At 42.4% G+C, this 27723-nt stretch overlaps 2 protein-coding genes across 3 annotated transcripts in view; one reads left to right on the top strand and one right to left on the bottom strand.

Moving 5' to 3' along the window:
* Bub1 (BUB1 mitotic checkpoint serine/threonine kinase) overlaps window positions 1-11008 on the bottom strand; it is a 32390-nt gene extending 21382 nt beyond the window's left edge. Inside the window, exons 1-8 of the mRNA XM_087911222.1 lie at window positions 10859-11008; window positions 8726-8785; window positions 8500-8638; window positions 7144-7340; window positions 5234-5277; window positions 2261-2361; window positions 848-904; window positions 582-765 (exon numbers count right to left, since the gene is read on the bottom strand). Of these exons, the coding sequence (XP_087767348.1) occupies window positions 582-765; window positions 848-904; window positions 2261-2361; window positions 5234-5277; window positions 7144-7340; window positions 8500-8638; window positions 8726-8785; window positions 10859-10875 (799 nt within the window). The 5' untranslated portion in view covers window positions 10876-11008. The remainder of the gene's footprint in view (window positions 1-581; window positions 766-847; window positions 905-2260; window positions 2362-5233; window positions 5278-7143; window positions 7341-8499; window positions 8639-8725; window positions 8786-10858) is intronic.
* A 108-nt stretch (window positions 11009-11116) lies between these two features.
* The window catches only part of Acoxl (acyl-CoA oxidase like), a 294348-nt gene continuing 277741 nt past the window's right edge, over window positions 11117-27723 (top strand). The window contains exon 1 of one of the 2 annotated variants that reach the window (XM_085696377.2): window positions 11117-11348. Coding sequence is in view for 1 of the 2 variants with exons in the window: in XM_085696375.2 (XP_085552501.2) it covers window positions 18153-18358 (206 nt within the window). In the remaining variant the exon portion in view is untranslated. Of the gene's footprint in view, window positions 11349-18110; window positions 18359-27723 lie in introns of those variants that run through there. The other variant, XM_085696375.2, reaches the window with a different exon arrangement.

The following is a 27723-nucleotide window of genomic DNA, read 5'->3' as shown; positions in this document are numbered from 1 at the left end:
TTCACATGGTAGATCTAGTCCAAATAACCTAGAGGGCATAGAATCCTGAGTGGAGAACAAAGGTTCATTTTCCTCTCTCTAAGGCCTTAGTTATGTGCAAAGGCACATTCCTACGAGGAACAAAGAGTATTTGTTCCATAAACATAAATAACTTTGGTGTGTTGATCAGAAGATTACTTCTACATGTTTTGTTTAAAGTAGATCCAAACTTGGAAAATCTCTTCTTAACCTCAGTTAAAAATTAAATCCTTTCAAAGAGCAAATAAATGCTCTACAAATTTAGGACTACTTTATATGAAGATTCAAATTCACAGCGATGATATGGAAACACTATCCATTTCACAAATGCAAAGACAGCACCAGTAAGGACGTTTACTGTAGCGCTGTTTCAACTGTCAGTGGTGTTATCAGTTCAGCAATGGAGCCTGTGGAAAAGCATGCTGCTAGGCTAGTGTCTAACAAAGACTTCTAGGCTTCTGAGAAAAGAAGCTCAAGACATTCTCGTCTTTTCATTCAGTTATGTGAATACTCATCATTTAAAAAGACACATTCAAAAAGGTATGATATAAGAGTGCAAATACCCCACTGTTCATGCTTCCTCCGTTGATTGTATTTCTGGGCTCTTAGTTCTTCAAAGGAAAATTCTGAATCCCCACGAATAAGCTTTTCCTTGCAGTACATAACGACCTGCTGAGTGTTAGCCTTGAGTGCCACGGATGAGCTGACAGAGCACTCTGATTTGGAAATCACGATCACTCTTTGTTCCTTACTGGGGAGAAAGACACCCTTTACAACAGTGCACTAAAGTAACTTGAAGGGAACTTAAGTAATAATGTACTCATTGTACTTGCATATTTGACTTGTTATCACAAGAGGATGGTGTCACACCAGAACATTCTGGGCCCTACAAGACAGAAAACAAACATGAGCATTCACTTACCAAGGAGAAACTTTCACACAAATTACTTCATAATTCATCTGAAAATGTTCCATGGGAAGGAGCCTCTTAAACTAAAGTAGATTTAACATGTTTATGAAAATTATGATTAATAGTTGAAGCTTTAGTTGACATTATTTTTACTTAACTTTTCAAACTGAGGTCCCCCAAACAACACAATTAATTTAAATTTAAGAAAATAAAATTTTCTTCTGCTTTCCTCTCAGAAATTCCCAATAGTAGTAATAACCCACTAAACAAATATTCATTGATATTTCACAAAATCATACAATGAGCTAGGACTGGGGAATATGACCAGAAGTAACACTCATTTCATCTGTCTATAAATTTAGAGCAGTAGAAAGAGGGTGGCAAACACTGTAAGATATAAATTGGGACAGTCTGTACAATCTATCAAAGTTAGACATGCATGTTCTACTTCTGGGAATGTGTGCATTTGCAAAACAGATATCTTTACATTGCATTAAGCTACAAAAAGGTCCTAAAGAATGACTGTCCTATGAAAGAGAAAGATGCTAAGAAACATGAAGCTGAAGAAGAGATCTGAGTATTTGTATGTTTACAAGTAAGCAAAGCAGACGAGATTTAGATGGGTCAAAAATATTTACAGGGATGAAAAGTAGGCACAAGTAGGAAGCTACTTTTTCCACATGGAAACAGTAGAAAGATGCAGTTACCTATGTAATGGTTGGTACCAAAAATGATAAGATTATCTTCTGCTGTGTTGCAGAAATAGTATTTATATTTTATAGCTATGAGAGTGAGATAGACACATCCCAAATTTGAGAAGAATAAAATTTAAAAATCACATTAGAAAATTAACTGGTAAACAGACGAGACATACAATATCAAGAGTGGTATCGAACGTAGAGAAGAAGTGACTGAAAATGCTAGAGTTCTGGTTGAGGTTATGAGCATAAATGTTTGAGGTTCTGGGTTTTTTTCTAGAGCAGGGCTCAAAAACCACTCAATGTGATCCAAAGTCGGAATTTCCTGGGCCTACAAAGAAGCCAGCAGAACAAACAGGGTATTAGAACAAACAGGGTATTAGGAGAAAGAAACTGTGGACAGGGTTTGTGTGGCAGGTAGGGGTCCTTAGGTTTGACAAGTTATATTTGAGTTGAGCAGAAATAGAGGATGAAAAGGCTCAGAGCTGCCATGGAGTGGTGGTGAAATGGAGGTCAGTCCCAGCAGATAGGGTCAATGGAATAAGATGCAACGGCAGACATAAAAGACAGTCAGAATGGCTGTCCAATAACATTCCTTATTTCTATACAACATACAAATAAATGTTCTTGTTACCAGACTCTTAGGAACACAGGGTGAGTTTTTTCCTGGACTTGACTTTGTTGTCAGGACTTGGTTTACAATCTGTGCACTATGCAGAGGTTCCGAGGTTGCAGCTATAAGGGAAAAGAAAATGAAATGAGTAATAAGTGAAAAGTAACATTAAATAAAATTAGCTCACAATACATCCCACTGTTTTTTCGGTATGTTATATTTAAAAGATCTATTTGGAGCTGGAGAAACGGTTCAGCAGTTAAGAGCATTTGTTCTTACAGAGGACGAAAGTATAAGTCCCAGCACCCACATGGTGGTTCACAGTCATCCATAACTCTAGTTTTAGGGAACATGATGCCCTCTTCTGACTTATGTGGGTAATAGGTATGTATGCAATGCAGACATACATGCAAGTAAAACACTCATACATATAAAATAAAACATCTAACACATAAATACAAAAATTACTTTAAAAAAATCAATCCATTTTAAACTGTCTCAGAAAATGGACTAATTTTCAGCTAAGAAAAATATTAGAGAAAGTTAAAAAGATACCATCTAGATGGAATATAAAGCCCAAGTGGTTATCTTAAACAAGATGACAGTGACTACTGTTGAAATGGGATTGCCAACTTACCAACCCTGCATCTGACAGAGGGCTTACTTCCAAAATACACAAAGAACTCAAGAAGCTAAACTTCAAAACACCACATAATCCAATTTTAAAAATGGGGTACCTCTCTAAATAGAAGAATTCTCAATGAAAGACTCTCAGATGGCCAAAAGACACTTAAGAATTGCTCAACATCAAGGAAATTCAAATCAAAACGACTCTGAGATTCCATCTTACATCATTCAGAATGGCTAAAATCAAAAACACTGATGACAGCTTATGCTGGAGAGGATGTGGAGTAAGGAAAACACTCCTCCATTGCTGGTGGGAGTGCAAACTGGTATAGCCACTCTGAAAAACAGTATGACATTTTCTTAGGAATCTACCTCAAGACCCGGCTATACCAATTTTAGGCATATACCCAAAGGATGCGCAATCAAATCACAAGATACTTGCTCAGTTATGTTCATAGTAGCATTATTCATAATAGTCAGAACCTGGAAACAACCTACCCCTCAACCATAGAATGGATAAAGAAAATTAATATATTTATACAATGGAGTATTACTCAGCTGTAAAAAATAATGACCTCATGAAATTTGCAGGCAAATGGCTAGAACTAGGAAAAAAAAAAAAAAACCACAACATTCTGAGTGAGGTAACCCATACCCAGAAAGACAAACATGGTATGTACTCACTCATGGGTGGTTATTAGGAAAAAAGTACAGGATAACTAACCTACAATCCAAAGCCCCAGAGAGTCTATATAACAAGGAAGGCCTAAAGAGGGATGCATGGATTTCCCTGGGAAGGAGAAGTAGAAAAGATCTCCTGGGTAAACTGGGGACGGGAGTTGGGGGTATGGAGGGATGGAGAGGGAGCAGGTTAGGTGGGCTGTGTGCAGAAGGCCAGTAGGAGGCAGAACGGAGAAGGGGAGAGTAACAAAAGAGACATCCTGATATGGGAGCCAATTCGGGGTTAGGGAGAAACCCGGAGTCAGGGAAACCCCCAGGAATTCACAAGGATGACTCCAACTAAGACTCCTAGCAGTGGTGGAGAGGGTGCCTGAACTGGCCACCTACTAAGGCAGATTGGTGACTTCCTTAACTGCCATCAGAGATATTCTATCCAGTAACTGATGGAAAGCAGAGAAGACAGAGATCCACAGACAAGCACTGTGCTGAGCTCTGAGTCTTTCAGAAGAAAGGGAGGAGGGATTGTACTAGCCAGGGGGGCCATGATAGGGGAACCAACAGAGACAGCTGACCTTAGTTTGTGGTAGCTCATGGACACTGGACCAACAGTCAGAAAGCCTGCATGGGACCGACCTAGGTCCTCTGCATGTATGTGACAATCATGAAGCTTGGTCTCTTAGTAAGGCTTCTAACAGTGAGAGCAGGACCTCTCCTTGGTGCTTAGCTGGCTTTTGGTAACCTATTCCCCATACTAGATTTCCCAGCCCTGCCTCTACATAAAGAGAGGACTTGGTACTGCCTCAACTTGATGTGGCATGCTTTGTGCAAGCTCATGGGAGGTCGGTCCTTTTCTGAATGGAGACGGAGAAATGGATGGGAGTGGGGGTATATGGATAAAAGAGGGAATGGGAGGAGAGAAGGGAAACTGGTTAATGTGTAAAATAATAAAAAAATTATTTAAATAAAAATTAAAAATAAATAAAATCAGCTCCCAGTCAAATCAAAACAAAAATGGGAAATAAAAAGCTACATTACGCCTACTTGATTCAATTCTAGAAAAATGAGGAGTCCAGCATAGCCTCTTTTTAGGATAATTTTTTCTTTTCTTTTTTAAGACAGCACACTGGAGGGGGAGGGAGGCTGGAGAGATGGCTTGGCGATTTTAAGAGCACTGACTGCTCCTCCAGAGGACCTAGGTTCAATTCCCAACACTCATATGCCAGCTCACACCTGTCTCTAACCCAGTTCCAGGAGATCTGACACCTTCATACCAAGACACATAAAATAAAGTTAAATAAGACAGTATATTATATATATCCTGGCTGTCCTCAAAACTTAGGCTCCTTCTGTGTTAGCCTTCCTTCTGAGTACCGGCATTATAGGTGTGTGCCATTACACTATATCTAGATATTAGCTTATCATTTTTTTGAGGTACATGAAGCTTTGTTTGCAGGTTTGCTCTATTACAGTGCTAAGACACAGCCCCCTTGCTATCCAGAGTTGCTTTGTGAGATTATTATCAGAGTGTCTTCCTATTACCCAAAACAGTACTTTGGCTTTTGGTTTTCAATAAATATTACATGAGGTCTTTTTTTTTTCTTAACAAACAAAACAAAAAACACTTAGTGCAAAAATTACAGACTAAATTTTCAGCAATCTAGACATTTTAGAAAAGTATTATTTTACCTTGAGCTGTCGAATGGGTCCTAGTAAGATGTGCCTGGAATAGACTAAATGATAATAGAAAACATATAAACATAGATTTTAATCTTACAGTTTAATATACATCTATGTTGAAATGGAAACTAAATATAACAGGCAATAAAGACAGAAAATGAAAAACTTAATTTCAAAGTTGCTTTAAACTACAGAAATAAATTCTGGGGAATATTTGTATTAGAAAAGTCCTCTTTTTACACAGTTTATGTTACTATTTTTCAAATTCATCAGACACATACATCTTCTTTCTCCATGAACCAAGTCTGCAGATGTTAAAACTCAATAATGTTCAACTACTACTTCACATATTTTATAATCTGAAACAATTACAATATCACAAAGAATTCAAAATAGAAAACTTAGACCACTGTTTCAAAGGGCAGTGGGTATCATGCTCTGTAAGAACTTTAAACATGCATCATTTCATAGCACTTTTACATACAATTTCGACCTTTTAAAAACTGCAGCAACCAGGCCTGATATTTGTGGGTAACAAAACCAAGAGTGTATACTATATAGAGAAGAGACACACAACTAAGCACTAAATTCTGCTTGACTTGTAATTCAAACAAACCATTGATAACAAAACCATTTTACATGATTTGAAAAGACACAAAATTAGATATTAAAGAATTATTACTTTGTCTTTGTTAATTTTATTAGGTGACATAGATTAAGTCGATAGGCAACATTTTAAAAGAGGACTGCAATGGTGTTTGAGAGAAAAGAGCCAACGCCCTCTTTTGGTCTCTGTTGGCTTCAAGTACACACACAGTTCACATATATACATTTGAGTAAACTATCATATATTTAAAAAAAACTGTTAGCAATTAAACATACTGATTTTCTTTTTTATGTGTATCTGAAAATTCTCATAAAGTTTTTTAAGCACAAAAGTAAAATTTAAAAAAAATAGGTAAGTATATGGAATGCTGGCAAGGGGTGTAATACATAGTACATGTAATGTCAATTCTTCAAATGGGAATGCAGAAGGAAACCTTTGAATAGACGGTTTGGTTGTATGTCCCACATGCTTTGAAAATGTTTAAACATATTTTTATTCAATTATTCCAATTCTAGATGCTATCGAAACTAGATAAATGTAAAAAACATATTACCTTTGGGGCAAAGATATTGACATATAGTGTGTATGTACCTTGACTTTGTAAAGCATGTTTGCAATTCTGTAATACAGCAAGAAAAAAACTTGCATTTTCAAGTTTTACTAAATAAGGCATTTTTAATAGAAAAGTAACAGAATCAAACATCTGTGGGGAAAAAATAAAGCATTCATTGATATGTACTATTTACTATGGTTTGAATGGTTACCAAAACTCATGTTGAAACTCAATCCCCATTGTAAGGGTTTATAAAATGTTATCTTCAGATGGGTGGTGGCAGTACACACTTAATCCCAGCACTCGGGAGGCAGAGGTAGGTGAATTTGAGCCAGCTTGGTCTACAAAGTAAGTTTCAGGACAGCCAAAGCTATTAAACAAGAGAAACCCCTTTCTTGAAAAACAAGACACACATAAAAGGGGAAAAAAAGGTTATCTCCAAAATGTGTCTGGATCAAGGGAGCTCTGTCTTCATGAATGGACAACTCTATTCATAACTTAATGGGCTGTTCTGAGGGAAAAATTTGTTCTGTCTCTTGTATGTGCCTTTCTTCTGAAGTGATGTCCTGTGTTGCCTCACAATTCTGCAGTCTAGAGTGACATTATAAAATCTGTCACACACCATCCTAAGAACAGTATAAAGCTTCACATCTTCTTTCAGATCTACAACACACATCCAGTGTGACTTATAGTTATTTCAAGTAGACAGATACAAAAATACACACAAAGGAAAAGATGAATCATATATTTTGACACTACCTGTATCGTTGCTCTATTAGTTCTTTAGGCTCAGCCTGGTTTTGAATTCCTCTCTGAAAAACAGCACTGGCATGCTGCAGCGCTCCCTGGGCTTCCAGATAGCCCGCCCAGGCTATATAGAGAGGAGATGACTTGGTTCCAATTCCCTGGTTATACAGAAACTCAAAATACTGATGAAGATCACTGTTGTATTCAGCCTACAGAAACCCAGAGCAGAACGACACAAAAACAGTGAGGTACACAGAGATGATTAATGGATATGGGACAGCTAGGATAGGAAGAGCGGCTTCTACTAGGAAACTATGGTTGATAATTTATATTCCAAAATAGCTAACAGAGAGGGTTTTGATTTTCAACACATAAGAAATGATAAATATTAGAGGTTATATACAAATTATTCAGACCACATATTGTACATTGTTTACATGTTGCTACTCTATTCCATAATTATGAATAACAAGACAATAATTATGAATACAAGACAACCAAACTACTAGGCTAGGTCTGTCCTAGAACCCAGTCAGCCCTACAATGTTCAGTCTCCAAACCTAGAAAACAAAATATATCAATGACCGAAAAGAAAAAGACAAAAAAGGAAAGAAAAAAAATAACAAAAAACTCAAACTGTAACCAAATAAAAGTACACCAAAAACTGTGTAGTCCTTTATTTGTTGGTCAACTACTCCTGGACGTGAGACCTGACACTCCACGTCAAAGTTGGAGAAGACAATCCAAGAAAAGGCACAAGAGTCGGAGACCCACTTGTTCGAACACTCAGGAATCCCATAAAAACACTAAACCAGAATCCATAATATAAACATAAAGTCTGAGACTGCCTTCTCCTTCTGTACTATAAGTCTCTGAGTTAAACTCCCAGAGACCTTAGGACCCAAGAGTTTATATTTTCCCTCAAGTATACTTCTTTCCTTTTTCTTTTTTTCCTTTTTGAGACAGGGTCTTGATACACAGCCTTGGTTGGCCTGGAACTCACAATGTAGACCAGTCTGGTCTTGAGCAGAGATCTGCCTGCTTCTTTCTCCCAAGTGCTGGGATTAAGGTGTGAGCCTTCACAACCAGCTTCAACCACATTTCGTATCCAACAATTCATTTCTGTTCCTATCTCATGTTGGAACACACACACAGGAAATAAAGAGGAGTTTTAAAATTAAACCACTGATTTATCAATATTTCAGAAGCTAAGACTTTAAAATACATATCTCTGACTATGCAACTTCTAAAAAATTCATGACTGTAACCAAGAAATTGATAGGAAAAGGCAGTCTAAAATGATCCTAACAAGGGAGGGGGACCAAAAGTAAAACATATATTTAGTTATCTACCTAAAATTATACTCACAAATTTTAAACAATAATTGATGAATCTTGAGTCATTGTGGTACCGCTTCTCATCTAAAAATTCCTTCATTAGCTGTTGCAATAATGTTACCAAGTATTCTTTATTGTCAGGAAAATTTTCTTCAACCCACTTTATGAAGCTAGAAAAATATGAATATTAGTTTTCCACAGGGTAGCATATGGTTCCTTTGTTTAAAGGAAAACAAACAAACCAAATACACACTAACCTTTCCCATTCCCCAAGTGGGTCATTACCCTGGTAGCTTTGCATATGGGCTTCAAATGTGCTAGAACAGAAAAGTACATACATGAGAGGTTAGGAATAATGCCTAGAAACCAAAGACACATTTGATTCTACATTATGCCATCTATATGCTTGAAAATGGGATCTTGAATATCAACTCAAACATCACATAAAAGAACAATCATTCAGATGTGTTCAGAGAAATAAGAAGCAGTATTTGCCCCCAGGTCTATCTAGATTCATTGATCCCCAATGTCACTGCCACCCAGTGGGACCTAGACAGGTCTACTCAGGCCCTTCCCCTCATTTCTCAGGAGCACAGATCAGATAGGGGGTTAGAATAAGATCCAAAGAAACCCTCTCCTTTGGCCCCAGAGAAAAAGAACATGATGACAGGGCTGGTCAACACCCACTTTGTTCTTCTTACTTCTCTAACATCTCACCACAGCTTAAGAAGTCAGGCAAGCAAATCAAATTCCAATGACCTCAGTTTGTTTGGGGTAAACAAACAATAACATAAAAATAGTGCCATGTCACATGAAGCAATAAAAAGGAAAAGGTGTGGGCAAGCTAAGGAGTAAGCACGGAGTAAAAGCTATTTCTGAGGGAGTGACATGTGGTCAGTGCTAGAGAGTTACCACAGCCACATGAGGGAAATCATCAAGGCTGCCAGAACCAGAGGGACAAAGCCGTGTGCTGAGCAGGAGAGGGGCCAAGTTCTATCTGCATCTTAAGATGTCTGTGTTTTTCCAAAGAAAGGAATAGGGGTGGCAATACAAGTAGGAATCGGTTAGGAAGCTCTAGCAGAGCCCTAGTGGGTAGAACTGAGTGCCAGGGTGAGACTAGCCCGTGGACAATTTCAGAGAGGTAAGATGGGTATGAACCAAGGTGAAAAACAATTATAGGCTTTTAAACCGAGAAATGATAAGATTAGGGGAAAAAGAATTTAAAAGTAGCATTTTTGCAGAAATGACCAGAAAATCAATCTCAAAATATAACTCAATAGCATACTGAAATGGTTATTCAGAGAAACTACAGACAGCAATGACTTTTTCATAATTTCATTGACAGTAGTAGTACAGGTTTTAGAAATGTTAGTATTTGTTTCTTTAATTTCGTCTAGGAATTTCACTTTTTTACTTAAAGAAACATATTTTGGATTCTTTTCGGCATGTCTGAATTGTCAGCACCAGGGCTTTTGTCTTTGGAAGTTCTTGCTTAGCAAAATAAGAATACAACTATTGTCGAGAGCAAACATTTAATAGCCTCACACTAATCGTACTTCCTGGGAAAATGGCGTAGAGACACTGTAACTTAATACTAAAAAACCTAATCATGAAAATAAACTAGCTTTTGAAAGGTCAAGATACCTCGTTTCTTTCTTTTAATGGGGAGAGGCTTTCAAAAGAGAATATTTAGTTGATCTGATTAAAAATTAAATTGCCTTACGCCAATAGATTTTTGGGCTATCTTCGGATACCCAAAGGGCTGCTAAAAAAATAAAATTTTATTTCCTGTAACATAATTTAACAGTTTTTAAAAATGGTTTTACAACACAGGCTGGTAAGTCACTTGAGGCAAAAACAAAAACAACCAAAACAGCAATCAGTGTGGGAACTTAAAAATCTGCTTGCAGATAGAAACAAATGGTTCGACAACACGCATTTCTTCATAAAGTTCAACTTTAGGTTTTTTTCCCCCAACAACATAGCGGGTAAGCAAGAAATAGTAAACTCTTCTCCGAGTTAACTAGCATTTTTATTAAGCGACTTTGAAATTTTCTCCTAAACCTCCACCACACAAGCTTTGGGGGCGTGGGGGCGGGGCATCTGTTCAGAGGGAGTTCCCCGTGGAGAAGGCGCGTGTCACTTCCGACTGCCCTGAAGGTCCTTCCTGAAAACTGCCCCAAATCCCCCAAATCCCGGCCCTCACATCGGCAGCTTGCAGCCCCCACTCGACCCCAGCGACCCGGAGGCCGCCACCTTGGCGGAAACATGGAGGGGCGAACTCCCAAGGGAAGCCGCTGAGGAGAAAGCCCGGTGAGGGCCCCGGCCTCAACTGTCCTGGCCGGCTCTCAGCTCGGCTCGCGCCTTCACTCCACCTGAGGGACACTCACCGAAAGACATCTTCCATGACGAGAGAAAGCGCGGTGCGGCGAAACACCGAACCAGCCGCCGCCACTCTAGTGGCGCCTCCGACGCCGCCGATTCGAATCCCCCGCGCAGTCGAAGTCGTAACGCCGAGCGTTGGCAGCGCGCCTGATCATTGGTCTCGGCTGAGGGAGAGCTGGCCAATCGCTGGGGCCGTTGCTAGGAGACGAAGTCCCGCCCCCGGCACAGGCAGTTCCTCCCACTTCCACCGAGCCTTCTAGAGAGCCTTACTCTAGGTGCCACTTCCGTTCTAGTGAGACGGTTTATAAATTCTGTGGCAGGCTGAACTTGACAACTTTGTGACTCGAACTGCTTCTAGCCTTCTTGGGTCCTGAGAGTCGCGAATCTTTGCTTTGCGTAAATAACAGAAAGTGCTTAACTGGTGAGCTGACTCAGCGGGTAAAGGCACTTACCGCCAAGACTGACCTCAGGAGTTCCATTCCCAGAATCCACAAGGTAAAAGGAAAGAAAACCAACTTCCTCAAGTTGGCCTCTGATCTCCACATGCATGCTGTGGAATACACATGTAACAAATGAGGAGACCACAATAATCGCCATGCACATAAACTCACACAGTCACGCATATGCATAAAAATAATTTTTAGAGTTCAGATAGTCAAGAATAAATACAGAACCTGTTCATGTGCCGTAAGAGTGAGTTGAGAAATAATCTAGTCTTCTGTGTTTCTTGAGTTTTAATAACTTCCCATTTTGCCTCTCAAGGCTCACTTGACCAAAGCAAGTAAAACATAAAACGCTCACGTGATTGCCTTCCTGTTTCTAGCGGTCCAGTGAGTGTTTCAGCGCCCTGAAGTTGTTAAACGAGATACATGACAGCTCTGGACAGGTAGACATTTCCTAAACTAGAGAAAAGACTTAAGAGTGACTTCTCATTTGATTTCTTAAAGTCTTCTAGCTAGAGGGGGAGTTCTGACATGTTTTTAACTTGCCACTAAAGTATTACCTGTAACCACGATATTGGCAGATATCAGAATATGGTAAGCACCACTATGGGAAGGGAAGTTCTGGGTTCTTGTGGTCCATGTGGATAGTGGCAAGCAAAATAAAAGATTAAGAATACACTTCCCACAACCCCAGAGAACCTAGACAACAAAGAGGACCCTAAGAGAGACATATATAGATCTAATCTACTTGGGAGAAGAAAAAGACAAGATCTGAGTAAATTTGGAGCATGGGGATCATGGGAGATAGCAGAAGGGAAGTGTGTGTCGGGGGGAGCAGAAAAAAATATATAACACAATAAAAACAATTTAAAAAAAAAGATACACATTTCAATTTCAGAACTGGGCAGAGGCAGGCAGATCTCGGTGAATTCAAAGCCAGCCTGCTCTACAGAGCAGTTCCAGGACAGCCAGGGCTACACAGAGAAACCCAAGCACTAAAAACAAACGAAAATACACTTACAAAGGCTAGAGTTCCCCAGAGCAGAGAGAAAGCACAGTGACGGCTGTACAAAGGAGTGGGGCTTTCATGTCACGTTCCCTGGGCTTTTGGGTCGTTTTCATAGAACTAAATTTCATGTGCATGCTCTATTGTATGTAGTGGTCTTTATAAATTTACCCACAGCATGTGTCATTAGCATATTAGTGTTCTAATGCTACCTTCCAGCACCCTGGGCTTCAGGGCCAGTGGCTCTGGACAGTTCTAGAGGGCCTCGCCTAGCAGTTTCAGCTGCCCTTCATGGCAACAGGTTGCTCTCCTAGACTAACTTAGAAGCCTTTGTGTAAGGCTTTGTGTAAGTGTGGACTTCACTTGCCACAGAACTTAGTCAGAATCTGAATCACACTCTTTAGTTTGCCTTCTTGGGAACAAAGGAAAGGACAGAGGAGTGGTAAGGTGAACCTAAGCTACCTACAGGCCCATCTACTAAATGTTTTGTTTGGGCGTACATAGTGTCCATTCTCTTGTGTGTTACACAAGCATGCTTTACGTTGGACTGAGGATGTCCCTGAACTAAAGTTTCCAGTTAGAACAATGGAAAGCTGTGATAGCCTTGATTTATCGCGGTCATTCGTGCTTTCTTAATCAGTCTTGTTTTACATGTGCTGGGAAGTCTAAGGGGCACTGTAAAAAAAAAATGTGGCTGAGTATGAATGTCCAAAACTAGCCATGACCTGCTCTTTAAACCACGCCTCCAGTCAAACCTCCACCAGTCCAAACTGTCCTCATGACACGGTGGGGAATCACAGGAGAGCGGCTCCTATGTACAACAGCCAGGGGTTCTGCCCATTGCTCCCTTGTGGTGTACTCGATAAACCTGTCATTCCCAAAGATACTGTGGTGGCTGTTTCAGGCGTCTGTCCCTTCCCTCTCTGTGGACATTTGTCTAGAATTTGAGATAAGAAGTTTCAATAAGTAAAAACTGTCCAAGTTTTCCCTCTGTCACCTTTGTTTATGATGAGCCTGACCCCAAAGCAATAGCATAAAGGAAAGCCATAATTCCTGCCTATTTTTCCCCCACTTAGCAGGGTTTTTTTTGTCCCACTCCCAATTTTGCCATTTTTCTTACCTTGAGTTTCTAAAAAATGGCCAGAGACTACTCCTTTGGGGGACATCCCCTGCAGTGCCCTCATCTGAAAAGAAGGGACTGTCTGGACAAGCTCCAGGGTGTCTTTGAGCTCTTGGCTTTATTATGGTTCAATGATTTCTAAAGTTCACACACCGAAATGCTGAGGACAGGCTGTACCTTGCTACAGAGCTGCAGCCCTGGGTTGTGATGTTCACACCCTGGGGCCTGCATAAAAGCAGCATTCATTAATGAGGCTCCCAAGTCAGTTCCACAGTGTGTAACTCAGTTAGGTAAGCCCTGGATAGGGTGTTCAGGAGGCCACCAAGAGCCATGTGCCCTTGGGAAAGTCATTAAACATTGCTGGTTATTCATCTGTAGAAGAAGCTTAAGGGAAACCTGCCCACCAAATGCACAAGGTTATGCCATAACCATCAACCACTGCATGTGAGAATGCCCTCCAAATGACCTTACTGTGCTCAGGGGTGGGGTTGGGGTGTCGATCTGCTGTCCTCCCGGGGCCAAGAGGCCAGGTGCAATGCAGAAACAGTTTTAGAGCCCTGTTCTTGTACTGAAGATCCAGACAGCTCTAGAGACTAATTCAGATGCCATCTTCAGTCTATTATGACCAGTTCATTCTTCTCCGAGGCCAATCACTGCTGGCTTCCTTCACTCCAGCTTTTCTCTTCAGCTCTTCATCTGGATTCTATGATGGGAGAGATTTCTGGGCCTGGCCCAGGGGTAGCTGGAACATCTGCTTTGCTGCCTCTGACCTCTCCTATCCTACTGATGGCTCTGAAGGACTCCCAGTCCCAGCTGGGTACTTTCAGTCCTTCTTTGTGGAACTGTCTAGAGGCTCCTCAGTGTTCTAGGGAGGGCAGCATCTTGGTTCATCTTTGCTGTCTGTCAGGATGAATGCTTTGGGGGAAGAGGAAAGGGCTGGGGAGGATCTTGGAAGGCAGGAGAGGTGGCTGTCAAAACCAACCCTCAGGAGGCTGCTAGATGGGGTGGCGAAGTAGACACCTCTTCCATATTAGACCTATATAGCCATATCAGTAGTATGTATCTTCACAGAGGTTCCTGTCATACACTCAACTGCATTTGGTTGGTCAGTGGTGGGTAACTTACCCATACGAAGCCAATCAAAGTTGTATTAGAATTGCTGCAGCAGCTGGAAATTAGCCAGTGGGGGGTGGGGTGGTGGTGGAGGTAATTTCTTCTCTCTCTCTCTGTCTCTCTCTCTCTCACTTTGATTTTTCCAAGCAGGGTTTCTCTGTGTAGCTATGGCTGTCCTGGAACTCACTCTGTAGATGAGGCTGGCTGAGAACTCACAGAGATCTGCTTGCCTCTGCCTCGGGAGTGTTGGGATTAAAGGTGTGTGCCACTACCGCCTGGCGAAGATAGTTTCTTATGGTTGGAGCTGAGATATAAGAGGTTGAGGGCCTGTTGATCTCTGTAGTTCCTACTTAGGGATGGGATTTGGTCTGCCCTGAGAATGGAGAAAGAGAAGAAGACAGGGAGATACAGTGATAGAAAGAAGGAGAAGAGAGGAGGAAAATTACAAATACAGATAGATAGATAGATAGATAGATAGATAGATAGATAGATAGATAGATAGAGTCGAGACAGCTAGTTCTAGTGGTTTGTGATACTCTTTACACCCAATGACCTTCTCCAGTTATACTCAAGTTTTCCTTGAGTTTTATGAATTGAAGCATTTTCGCTTTGCTGAAAAGAATTCAAACAGGTTTTCTCGCAGGAGTCACCAGCCTGATATAAAGGAAACAAGACACGAACATGCCATGCTGAGAAAAGATACCACCACCTGGTAGAGTGTAAACAAGAAATATGGGTTAATTTGAGATGTAAGAGCTAGTTAGTAGCAAGCCTGAGCTATCAGCTGGGCATTTATAATTAATAGTACGCCTCTGTGTGGTTATTTGTGAGCCAGAGGTCCTATTGAATGACTCTGTCTATGGTTTTCATTGACTTATAACTGAGAATGGTCTGAATAACAGCGTGAGGTAACTGAGAGAAGCCACATTTTACTGCCCCCTTTCACATACACATACAAGCATGCATGTGTACTAGTGGCCCTGTCAGAGGAGTAGCAGATGAGCAGCAAAAGTTTGAGGTGTCAGCCCACCAGGAGAAAAATCCCTGCTGGGTAAATCTTAGAAAGGCGAGACCCCGAGACCACAGACTCCAGGATGTCTTTTGCTTCTGTTGTGTGAATGTCCTTTCCCTTACCCCTTCAGATTAAAAAAAAAAAAGTCATAATATGCCGACTCCGTGTATTCCCTTTGAACCCTGTGCTGCTGGAGGCTGGCATCCCAGGCAGCGATACAAATGGGGGTGTGTGGGTGAGCATATACACACAAACATGTCTGTATGCAAGCATGCACACATATACATATAGATGAATACTCTAAACACATGCATACATACATATGTTGCTCCTCTGCAGATGCAACAAGTGCTCTGAATTGCTGAGCCACCTCTCTGTCCTCATCACCCATCACTTCTTAGAATGAACCTCCTTCCAATACCATCCTTTCTGCCCACATATATGGGCATATATATGTATACATATATGGTCATATACATATGTACACAGACACACACATAGCAACATTCTTCCAGTATCTTCCACAGATATGCAATGCACAATTCTCCAAAAACTTATGGTGACTTATAAGAACAGAAGGTTCCCCCACCCGCACTTGAGCTGCATACAATGGAAGATAGCACAGTTACTTGTTTTTCTACTTTCTAGGTCTCTAGGCCAGGAGAAGGAAGGAGAAGGAAGGTCAAGAGTAGCTAGAGGAACAGATTCAGTAGCCACTAGCATTGCTCACAGATTGATTTGGGTGTTGGCCTTCTGGGAGTGCCTAGGAGGTTACTTTCCCAAAGTGAGCAATGAAAGGCTCTGCCTGATGGATTCTGACATCTGGATATCATCTGTGTCCTTTCTAGTTGTAAAAGCCTGTGTGCAGCATGATGGTGATGATTCTGTCATCTGGTCTCAGGTGAGAGGACAGGAGCAGAATTCCCAGGTAGCATGTGCGAGACATAAAACTTTTGTCTTTAAAAGCCCTAAGATTTGGGTGCTAAGGGTGACCATGCTACGCAGAACCATGTGATATGGCTTGCATGAAAACCAGGAGAAGATGTTTTCCTCATTTTGGCACACATGGTACTTGGCAACATCCATACTTTAGATGGGAAGAGACGAGTGCAAATGAAAGGAAAAATAGGATACAGAGAAATGACTGATAGAGGTAGAGGAGAAAGAATGTCCCTGAGCCAAGCACTTAATCTTCTGAAGTCTCCCACTTTCTGGATTCCCATTACGTGGGGACAGGGATGTTACTCTTTGCCATCAGTTGGGTATTGCTACTTGAAGTTACATGGATGGTGTGGTAAATAAACAAATGGCCCACCGATAATGTTTATATCCTAGCCTCTGAAACCTAAGAATATGTGGTCTTCATTGGTAAAGGTGGCATTGCTTATGTGACTTAAGGATGTTGAGATTTAAAAAACTACCCTGTATATCAATGTAAATGAGTACATTTATGAGGGAGGCAAGAAGGTTAGTCAAGAGAAGAAAAGAAGATGGAATTCTGGGAGCAGAGGTCAGAGTGATGGTCTTTGAGGACAGAGAAAGGAGCTGGGAGGCAAGAACGCAAGCAGTGCCCCAGAGCTAGACAAGACATGGGAACAGATTGTTCCCCAGTAGCCTCCAAAGTGAACCCAGACCTACCAACACCGTGATTTTAGCCCTGGGAAATCCAGCTTGAACTTCTGACTTCTGGGACTATAAATCATTATATTTGTGCTGTGTAAGGCAATCAACCTGTTGTAACTTGAGAGTCAAAGCAAACTCCTCCAGGTAGCATCCCCTGACCTAAAGACAGCCTATGAAAGGAAGGGAGAAGCTAGCATGTTCTTATGTATGACCACAGCAGTAATGAAGGGAAAGAGAGACAGAGAGGGAGGGAGGGGGAAGGGAAGGAAGGGAGGGAGGGAGGGGAAAGGAGGAAGAGAAAGAGAAACAGGGAGGAAGGGAGGGAGGGAAGAAGGGAGGGGGAAGGAGGAAGAGAGAGAAAGGGGGAGGAAGGGAGGAAGGGAGGGAGAGAGGGGGGAAGGAGAAAGAGAAAGGGGGGAAGGAGGAAGAGAAAAGGGGGAAGGGAGGTAGGTAGGTAGGGAGGGAGGGATTAATTCCTGGTAGGTGAGTTATGTTCATTATCTTCTGTCTATACCCAACTACCTTGCACTGCCTGCCATCCTGTAGGTTTGTAGTGAACCACCTCCAGATTGAAGGGACACAATACCCAATTTGGGGTGGTGGCCTCTGAACAGATGCCAGACCACCTCTGGCCCTGGGAGCCAGGCAAAAATGGCTGGCTGGGTGGTTCTGTTGAGTGGATGAAATGATTTAGTGCTAAGCATCCGTCTGTGGCCTAGAGAGATTAGTCCAGCATCTCCTTTAAGGACCTGATATTTGTTTCTAATGACACACAAATCTGGAGGGACAACTTGCTGGTGGGATAAGGGGTTAGAGTTAATGAGTGGTTCTCTGCAAGGATAGGAGAATATTGGTGGACCTCAAATGCTCTGGACAGCCCTTAGCCTCAAGCCTAGGAGGAGGGTGCCTGGGAGGCCCTGTGGCAGACAGGTGAAAAGGGAGGAGACATGCCAGTGAGCTGGGAGGAAACCAGTCTGGTAGAATGATAAGTAGGAGTGCCGGCAAGCCAGGAGTTCTGAGGAGGTGTGTGGAGAGAGAACAGCCTGCAGCCTCAAACACACAGATGGAGCGCACTCCCGACCTGGGGCTTGGGGACTCATCCCTGCACCGCTACCTGGATGGAGAATTCTGGACCCTCAAGAACGAGATGCGCAGAGCCCTGGGGAGCTCTCCTCTCTTCCAGCCCAGGTAAAGCCGTGGAGTAGCGATTCCTGTCCCTCTGGATTAGCCGGATTTGCCCCTGCCGAGGCCGGGTGGGATGAGAGCTGCTTCTTAGTGGCAGCCGGCCTCATCCTCACTTCTGGTGAGGAAAGGAATCTCCTAGCAGAAGTGTGGTCACAGCCGGCTGCCTTCCTCTTCCTGAGTTCCTAAAGCTATTCTCCCACCACTCTCTGAAGATGCTGGGCTAAAGTGTGGGCTCTGCAAGGATAGGTGCTCAGGCTCATTTTGCATCTAAATCTGTTTCGGAGATTCCCCCCTGGCTTGGCAGGGCAGAACCCACAGAAAACAGAGATAGGGTGTGCGCATCTGGGATGGACGCTTGCTGTCTGGGCGGGGAGTGGGGGGCCCGGGAGGCTCTCCTAGGAAAGTTTTCTGGTGAGCCAGTGAGGAGGAATGGCAAACGGGGCGCATTGGCTTGCGGAGGGAGGTCCTTTACACTGGTTTTGATGACACTGCACGCCAGACAGGGAGATCCAGGACAGTAGAAAACAGCTGTCATGAGGGTGAGGAGGTGACCTCAGCACTGGGACCCCAAAGCCTGATTACAGACATTTATTTACTTTGTAGTTTTAATATTGGAAAATCCTGATTTAGAATATTAAAATCACGCTACCACTTGGGAAATGGAGGCGGGAAAACCAGGAATTCAAGGTCTTTCTCAGTTACCTAGGTTCAGAACAGCTGAGGCCACAGAGACCCTGTCTAAAAAACAAAACAAAACAAAACACCCCCCAATTAAAACCACCTGAAAACCAACAGACAAAACTCAGTATGTTCCAGAGAGAATTAGTTAACTCCCTCCTACCCGGTTGTGAGAGCCTGGCATTGGTGGCTCATGCCATTAATCCCAGCACTCAAGAGGCAGAGGCAGGTGTATCTCTGAGTTTGAGGCCAGCCTGGTCTACAGAGTGAGTTTCAGGACAGCCAGGGCTACACAGAGAAACCCTGTCTTGAAATGTGTGTGTGTGTGTGTGTGAGAGAGAGAGAGAGGGGAGGGGGGAGAGAGAGAGAGAAAGAGAGGAGAAAGAAAGAGAGGAGAAGAGAAGGGGTGTCTGGGTGTCTGGGCAGTGAGTGCAGGTGGAAGGTGATGTCCAGATTTTGAAGTACCCTTTGAGAAGACCCTGGTTATGTCTTTAAGTGTCCCCCACACTTTTCAACCTTTTTCCCCCTCACCAATAGTTCTTTAGGCCATTAATAACTCTTGAAGTCATGTTCCTCCAAGTGTGGTCCAGGTATCTCTAGACTTTAGATGGTATCCAAGATTTCTTCCAACAGGTTCAAGATTATTTTTATAATTTCCAAAGTGTCATTGGCTCTTTTCATGCACACGTTCCCACCAATGTACAGTAACAAATTCCAGTGACGTCATGAAGTGCAGTATTCACCCCCCGACTAATTGGGGAAGCAGATGTGAGATCCACCTGCTTTCTGTTAGGACGAACATAGAAGACATTTATGAAAATGTGGAACAGTTTTGGTTTTCTTCTTTGTTTTGTTTTGAGAAAGTGTTATTTTCATCAAACACTTAATGGAAGTATTACGTTTAAAATGATTTAAAGATTTGAAATCTTTTCTGTAATGGCATCTGGGAGGATAAATATCGATAAATATAACTCAACCAAAAAAGAAAAGGAATTCAGGGGCCTCACTTTCGGGGTTCAGGGATCTCTTTAGCCTATATTCACTAATGTATCACCAAGCATTTGTGTAATGTATCACCACTTTTTTTCTGGGTGGGTGGTTCTTGACTTTTTCTGTTTGGGTAACTGCATTTTAAAACTTGGGATGATTTGGGCCAAACAGATGGTCACTTACTTACATATCACCCTGTCTCTTAGGGACAGGGGTAATGGCAAGCCTGAATTGCAAAACCATTGGATGATTGGCTTCTTGGGTTTAACACCAGGGTATTTCCTCACCCCTATTCTTAACACTGAGTTCTGGCTGAAAGTGTAGCTCAGCACTAGAGAGCATCCCTAAGGTTCAATCCACAAAACAAACAAACAAACAAAAAAACACCTCCTAAGGTTCAATCCACAAAACAAACAAACAAACAAACAAAACCAAAAAAACCCCACCAAAGTAAAAACACACACTGAAATGGAGATAATGTTTGAGCTTCTTGGCTGTTGGGAACCATAAATAAGAAACTCTTGAGTAAGCGTTTAGGAAGCATTGGTTGAGTACTGTCCTTGTTAGGGTTACTATTGCTGTGATGAAACACCATGACCCAAAACAAATTGGGGAGGAAAAGTATATTTGGCTTATACTTCCACATCACTGTTCATCATTAGAGAAAGTCAGGCAGGAACTCAAACCTGGAGGCAGGAGCTGATGCAGAGGCCATGGAAGGGTGCTGCTTACTGACTTGCTCCTCATGGCTTGCTCAGTCTGCTTTCTTATAGAACCCAGGACCACCAGTCCAGGGATGGCACCACCCACAGTGGGTTGTGCCCTCCCCCAGCAATCACTAATTAAGAAACTGCCCTACAGATTTGCTGACAGCACCATTTTGTGAAGGCATTTTCTTAATTGAGAGTCCCTTCTCTTAGATGATTTTAGCTTGTGTCAAGTTGACATAAAATTACCAGCACAAGTGTATCCTCCTTCTCCTTCCCTTTCACACACACAGAAGAAAAAAGACAAAACCCCACAATCCCAAGGTTTGCCATCGTTTCTTGTTTATTTCATAACCTCAGAATCATAATAGCATAGATAACATTTTTACTGTTTCCCCCAAATGATTCAAGATTCTGATACCTACATGAAAACACACTTTGTGCTGCCAGATTTAATCTTTATGGGGCTAGAAGGACATGGCTCTTATTTCTGGAAGAATATTCATTCTGCTATTGCAAAATCTTCCTGGAAGTGGTGTTAAACCTCCTGTAGTCAATCATTATCTCTATCCTCCCTCAATGGGCCTTTGAAGTTCAAGTAGGCATTTGGGTGGAGCGGGATTGTGACAACCCACAATGCTCTGTATAAAGCAGAGGTTGTGTAATGTCAGGTACTCTCAGAATAAGACTCCAGGAAACAACTTTCTCCCCAAGGAAAATAGTTACGGAAGTCCTATATTCTGAGGTGCTCCTCAGGGCAGGTTTTTGTCTTTAGACTGCTGAACCTCATCAATAAAGAGCAACAAGGGCCTAGCCCACTGCCCCTTCCTGAGGAATGGTTCTGTCTCTCTCAAAGACTGGCTTCCAAGGCAATTTCCTCTACTAGTGTCCTCCAGACTCTGGGAATTTCCTAACTTTCTGAAGTCTATTCCTTCTCTGCTGTGCATGCCACGATAGCACGGTCTTCTCTGAGAACAGGATTCTAGGTGACTTAAGGCTTGTATGATCTGACTGTGGCTTTGTGCTGCAAGGAGTCATGGGTTAGAAGCTTAGTTCCCCAGTATGGTAATATTAAGTAGAGGTAGGACCTCTAAGCGGTCGAGATCCTACCGGAAGATCTTAAGATTATCCCCTGTGTATTCTCGGGCTTCCTGTTTTTCTTTGTCTTTTGGTTATATTTTCTGACAAAAGCAACTTCAGGAAGGTTTCTTTTGGATAATAGTTTCAGGTTTCAGTCCATCACTGCAGAGAAGCCAAGGCAACAGGAGCTGGAGAAGGCTGGTCATGTCACCTCCACCATCAAGAGGTAGAGAGTGACGGATATCTGTGCTCTTCTTTTTTTTTCTTTTTTCATATTTATTTATTATATATACAATAGTCTGTCTGTGTGTGTATGTCTGCAGGCCAGAAGAGGACACCAGACCTCATTACAAGTGGTTGTGAGCCACTATGTGGTTGCTGGGAATTGAACTCAGGACTTTTGGAAGAGCAGGCAATGCTCTTAACCACTGAGCCATCTCTCCAGTCCCCTATCTGTGCTCTTCTTACTTTCTCCTTTTTACACTGTTCAGGATCCCAGCCCAGGGAATGGTGCTGCCTGCAGTGGGCCTGCCTTTGCACTCAGTTTACCTAATCAAAATTGAAAGACCCTAATTTCTATGGTCCAGGGAAGGATCCCTCAGACTCAATAAACCACGCCAATGGATGCAAACAGCAAGAGGATTCTTTATCGTCGAAGGCACCAATGGGAGACTCAGTACTCCAGTGAGACTGAGCCCCCCTTATATTTTTCCAGCCAGTATTTATAGGGTCTCAGGGGTTACATAATGGGGAAGCATAGCAACAACAACATCATTGGTCAACTCAAATTAAATTAACATATGGGGTGGATCAGCATCAGGACAAAAACAAGTCTACAAAAACAAACCTACAAAAACAAGTCTAAATTAAGCTAGTTTCAGCCAGTTTCTGCCCCCTTGGGTTTCGATACACAGAGGACTGGGTGTTTTTCTCAAGACTGCTTCTGCTGCCCACAGATATCCTGTTTTGCCCTGGCCTAGTTGATCAAAATATCTTAAGATGGAGACGAGGGTTGGGGTCTTTCAAAAATAATCCTCCAGAAGCGTTCCCAGGAGGCTCATCTACCACGTGATTCTGGATTCAGCCAAGTTGATAACTAAAAACCATGTGTAGTAGTTTAAATGATATTAGTGCTATTATAGTGATATTAGTATAAATTCATACTATTTGCACACTTAGTCTGCAGTTGTAAACTATTTGAGAAGTATTATAAAGATTAGGAGGCGTGGTCTTGTTAGAATAGGTGTGGCCTTGTTGGAGAAAGTGTGTCTCTGGGGGGTGATCTTTAAGATTTCCCAGGCCCAGTCTCTCTCTGTCTTTCTCTGTCTCTGTCTCTGTCTCTCTTTCTCTCTCTCTCCTCCCTCTGCCTGCTGCTTACAGATCAGGATATAAAGCTCACAGTTACTTCTCCAGCACCACGTCTGCTTGCTGCCATGCTCTCTGCCATGATGACAATGGACTTACCTTCTGGACTGTAAGCAAGACCTAATTAGATGCTTCCTGTTATAAGCTGCCTTGGTCATGGTGTCTTTTCACAGTAACTAAGACACCATATGATTTTGTTTTCCCACCCCTGGGCTACCACCCACCACGTGATCTTTACCAGAGCTGGGCAGAAAAACTGGCACCATGCCCTTGCACTTCCTGAACTCTCTTTCTCTCTCCCGTCTCTTTGTGTGTGTGTGTGTGTGTGTGTGTGTGTGTGTGTGTGTACGTGCACACGTGTATGCTTGAGTGTGTGTGATATGTGTTCATGTGTGAGTTCAGCTGCATGTGTGCAAAGTGTGCGTGTGGCGGCCAGAGGACAATAGGTTTTGCTACTCTCCTTTCCTCACTGTTTGAGGAGTCTCTTGTCTCTGCTTCTCACCTCCCATAGGCTGCTGGGATTACAGACTGTCACGCTACTGCCTCTGGTTTTTATGTAGGTTCCGGGGAGCTATACTCAGGTCATTAGGTTTGCAAGCAAGTTCTTTTACCCATTGAGCCATCTCTCCAGCTCAGACCTCTTTTCTTTATAAACTATACGGATTCAGTTGTTCCATTATAGTAGCAGAAAATGACCTCATGCAAGGCTTCTCACCGGGGTTTGAAGGGAATGGAGAAAGTGGTGCTGGAAACGAGATATGCTCCCAAACACTTTTTGTTTTGTTTCCTGGCACACAGAGGTTCTGTCATGGCAGATTAGATGGTGAGTGGTTGCTTTCACTTAGGGGTATGTCACACTCTTCAGCCAGACAGCTTCGAAAGCCCTGTTAGTAGATGTTTCTGTTCCTCTAAGACTTTGTCATGCTTCACAAGGCTCCCTTTGGCTGTTTCTGGATGCTTCTCTATCCCCTTTCTCTTCATTCCCTTATTTTTTTCTTCCTTGAAATGATTCATCTTTTTCTTCCCAACTTTTCATGTTTAGTATTTTTCTCACTCTTATTTATTCATGTGAGTATACTCGTTTACTCAAAGAGTCAAATAATACTGGAAATAAAGTTTTCTTAATGGTTCCATCTCCAACCATGTTTCTAAACTGTGCTAAAACACACATAACCTAGTTGTTTACTACTGCAAACTTGAATATGTACTTTAGCGGCATCGATTGCATTTGCATTGTTGGGCTGCCGTCACCACCATCCATCTCCAGAACTTTTTATCTTCCTAAATTAAACTGAAACACTTCCCATTAAACACGAGTTCCCCTTTTTCTCTTTTTCAGCTCCTGCAAGCCATCATTCTAATTTCTCTCTATGGCTACTGTAGATGCCTCACACGGGAGGAATCACACAGCTTTGGTGCTTTGTGATTAACTGGGAGAGAGCTGGTCCAAAGGAGATGTGCTTGTTCCAGAATCTTCCTTTAGACCACTGGATGCCCATCCCTTGAGGACTATTGCTGCCTCTCAAGGCAAATGGGAACATGTGACTGTATTTTTGTTTTAACTGGGGATAAGGATGCTACTGGCACCACCTTATGGTTGTAAAGTAGTCTCTCAGCAAAGATATTCCTCTTCCATGTGTGTCCCTTGTCTAGGTAGCCTGTGTATGTATGGCGGGTCCCTGTAGTGGTGCTATACCTACGGTAAAGCTTCTGAAGGTGGCAGCTTCTCACCCAGGCTCTCCTTCATCTTTTCCTCTCTTTTCCGTCTCTATTTCAGAGAAGATGTGAAATTTAGAGAACACACAATTGGTTATGGTCAAGGTGTTCGTCTCAGTAACGTTTAGTGTATTCAGTGTTATTCAACCAACACTTTGACTTCATTCCAAAGTTTAAGCACTCCTGAAAACATTCTGTAACCATTACTCAATCACTTTTTGTTTCCCCTCCAGGCCACCCTCTGGCAACCAGTGATCTACTTCCCTTTTATGAATTTGCCTGTTCCGGACATGGCAGCCTGCTGCATCTGGCTTCATTCATTTAGCAGAGTACTTTTGAGGTCTAGTTATGCTATAGGGCTTTACAGCCTTCAACAATGTGCTAGCGCTTTGTTCCTTGTTGAGGGTTTCCTGGTCTCATGTTGTACACATGTGTCAGGCAGGTGATTCAAAGGTACTAGTAGTCCACATACCCTGCCCAAGTCAAGCGAAGTCATCTGATTTGTCTTGTCTCAGGCCATTGAGGAATGCAGTAAGGTGTGCTCGTCTCTTCTAGATTCTAGAAAAATTTATTTTTTAATTCTAGATTTTATTTATTTATTTATGGAATATATTCTTCTAGAATTTGAGTAAGTTCCTTTTCCTTAGTCACTCACAGTGACTGTTTTGATTTATTTTTACAAATATTTATTAATTTTTCATTAGCTTACTATATAAAATAAGAATATAATGATTTTTAAAAAGCCTGAGTTCAGGGAATTGGTGAAGAAGGCTGGACTGTCGCTGAGGTGTTCCCAGGCCATCAGCGGTCACCAGGATAGAGCAAAGGCCACTCAGAACACTTCTCATCGCTCTCTCTAGGTCACCCACAGTCTCTGTGTCACTGCTGCTCTCGCCTTAAGACTTTGACCCCCCAGATGCAGACCTTAGAAGTCTACTCTCCTGCTTTTCCCGATGGTAGCTTCTCATGTCCTTTTGTCAGGTGTCTGGGGATCCCTGAAACAAGCTGGTGGTGTGCTCTAGGATTTTCATTGCCTCCAGACTTCCATATGCCCAATTAATTGTGAAAAAGTCATGCTCAGGCTTTGGATTTCCCCTCTTACAATCGTGAGTGTGTATAGTACTTCCTTCTCTCCACTCCGTAGAGACCTTTAACAGTAACTGAAAGGGACTGGGATATAACCTAGGAAGTTTGTTTAGCATGTACAAGGTCCTGGGTTTAATCCCAGTACCACCACAATGGCAACAATAATATAACCGATACAATAGTAATTATTATTTGACAATTGAGAATAACTTCTGCTAAAACAAGAGAAATGTACATTGCTCCTTTAGTTCGGAGACTGTTGGGTGAAGCATTCCATCTTTGTGGGAAGCTCTTTATGACTCAGGAATTTCTAAAGGGAGGTTCTTAAAGATTTAGAAAGTAGACAACAAACACGTTTCAAGGAGTTCTTGAAACTTACAGGATCACAAAGGCCCCTCTCTCCAAGGTTGTGTAAGAAATAAACACTGCCGGGGAGAGGGGACTTTCTGATCTGAGGAGCTGCTGGTAAGTCATGCAGAGAGCTGCAGGGTTGAGCTATTGGGGGTCACCACTCATGCTGGGATGGGTTCCGTTCTCCTATAAGTAGCTCCTCCCTCATTTATACTTCTGTAAGTAACTCCAATCAACTCACTGGTTTATCAAGTTGAACTTTGGTGATACTGTTACTGGGATTTGTCATTGGTTCCCTATCCAGGGTGAATAGATGTTTGTTCACATTTCCATAAGAATAGGGCCATGCAACAAACATGAGGATATATGTGTTTTTCCCAAGAAAGATGCAGAATTAGGGCTAGGATACAGGAAACCTTCAAAGTACCGAGTGGGTGTGTGGGGCCAGGGATAAGATTCTGCTTCGTGCTCGGGAAGTGAATGTCTGTCAGGGAGAAGACAGGACTCCACAGACCAGTGTTCTTTCAGTCTCCTACAAATCCAGGATTTAGGAGAATAAAGCAGCTTGGCCACCTTCTGTTAATGCATTGTGAAAGGTTCCCGCCCACTCTTCTGCCTCTACACCTCTCCTGCAATCCTAACCACTGATCAGGCAGCAGATGGGCACTACCCAACCTGCCCCAAGGTGTCAGTTTTTGAGTGATAACGTTCAGTCCTTTAGGAAACTCTTCCTTCCTCTTGGAAGGATTAGGAGTGATTCACAGGATTAGGAGTGCTGGCTGAGGGCTACAGCATCACCCCTGACGTCCACAGGTACTGACCCTGCACCAGGTAGAGAATGGTCTACCTTCAGTCAGACCTCATCTCTGCATCTGTCCAGCTAAAGAAGCTGGGGGTGGGTGAGGTGGGTGGGTGGGGGATGAGAGAAGGAGAGGAGAAAGGAAGAGGTAGAGAAGGGTAGGAGGGGGGTAGAGGTGGCAAGAACAGAGGTAAGAGAAGGAGCCTCCAAGTGAAAAGGACCAGATCCCTGTCTATGAAGGACACTTCATTGCCAAGGAGCTCTGGACCCAGAACACATAGGCTTATATGTGTCAGCAGAATGTATATATCTTATAATTTTCCTGGCTATTAAAGGTGTCAATAAGGGAGAACTATGGTGGAAATGCAGATAAGGCAGATCAAACAATTTGGGAAGGGGACCAATGGGATTTGATAATTATAAAATACATTTGCATGTCTAATTTGAGGAATTCCCTTAAAGGTGTTAATGGAGAAGAATTCATTTCCGTCGTTTCCCCACAAAGCAGTCTTACTAAAGCGAGCATTGTCCTCCTGCCACACACCCTTCTCAGCATTGCCTAGGCTTTCCTTGTGGGCACATCATGTGATCATCTT

Source organism: Myodes glareolus, chromosome 10 (genome assembly GCF_982192425.1).
Source record: "Myodes glareolus chromosome 10, mMyoGla1.1, whole genome shotgun sequence".
Taxonomy (NCBI): domain Eukaryota; kingdom Metazoa; phylum Chordata; class Mammalia; order Rodentia; family Cricetidae; genus Myodes; species Myodes glareolus.
Note: the sequence above shows the minus strand (reverse complement) of the source record. Positions and strands in the feature narration are given on the sequence as shown.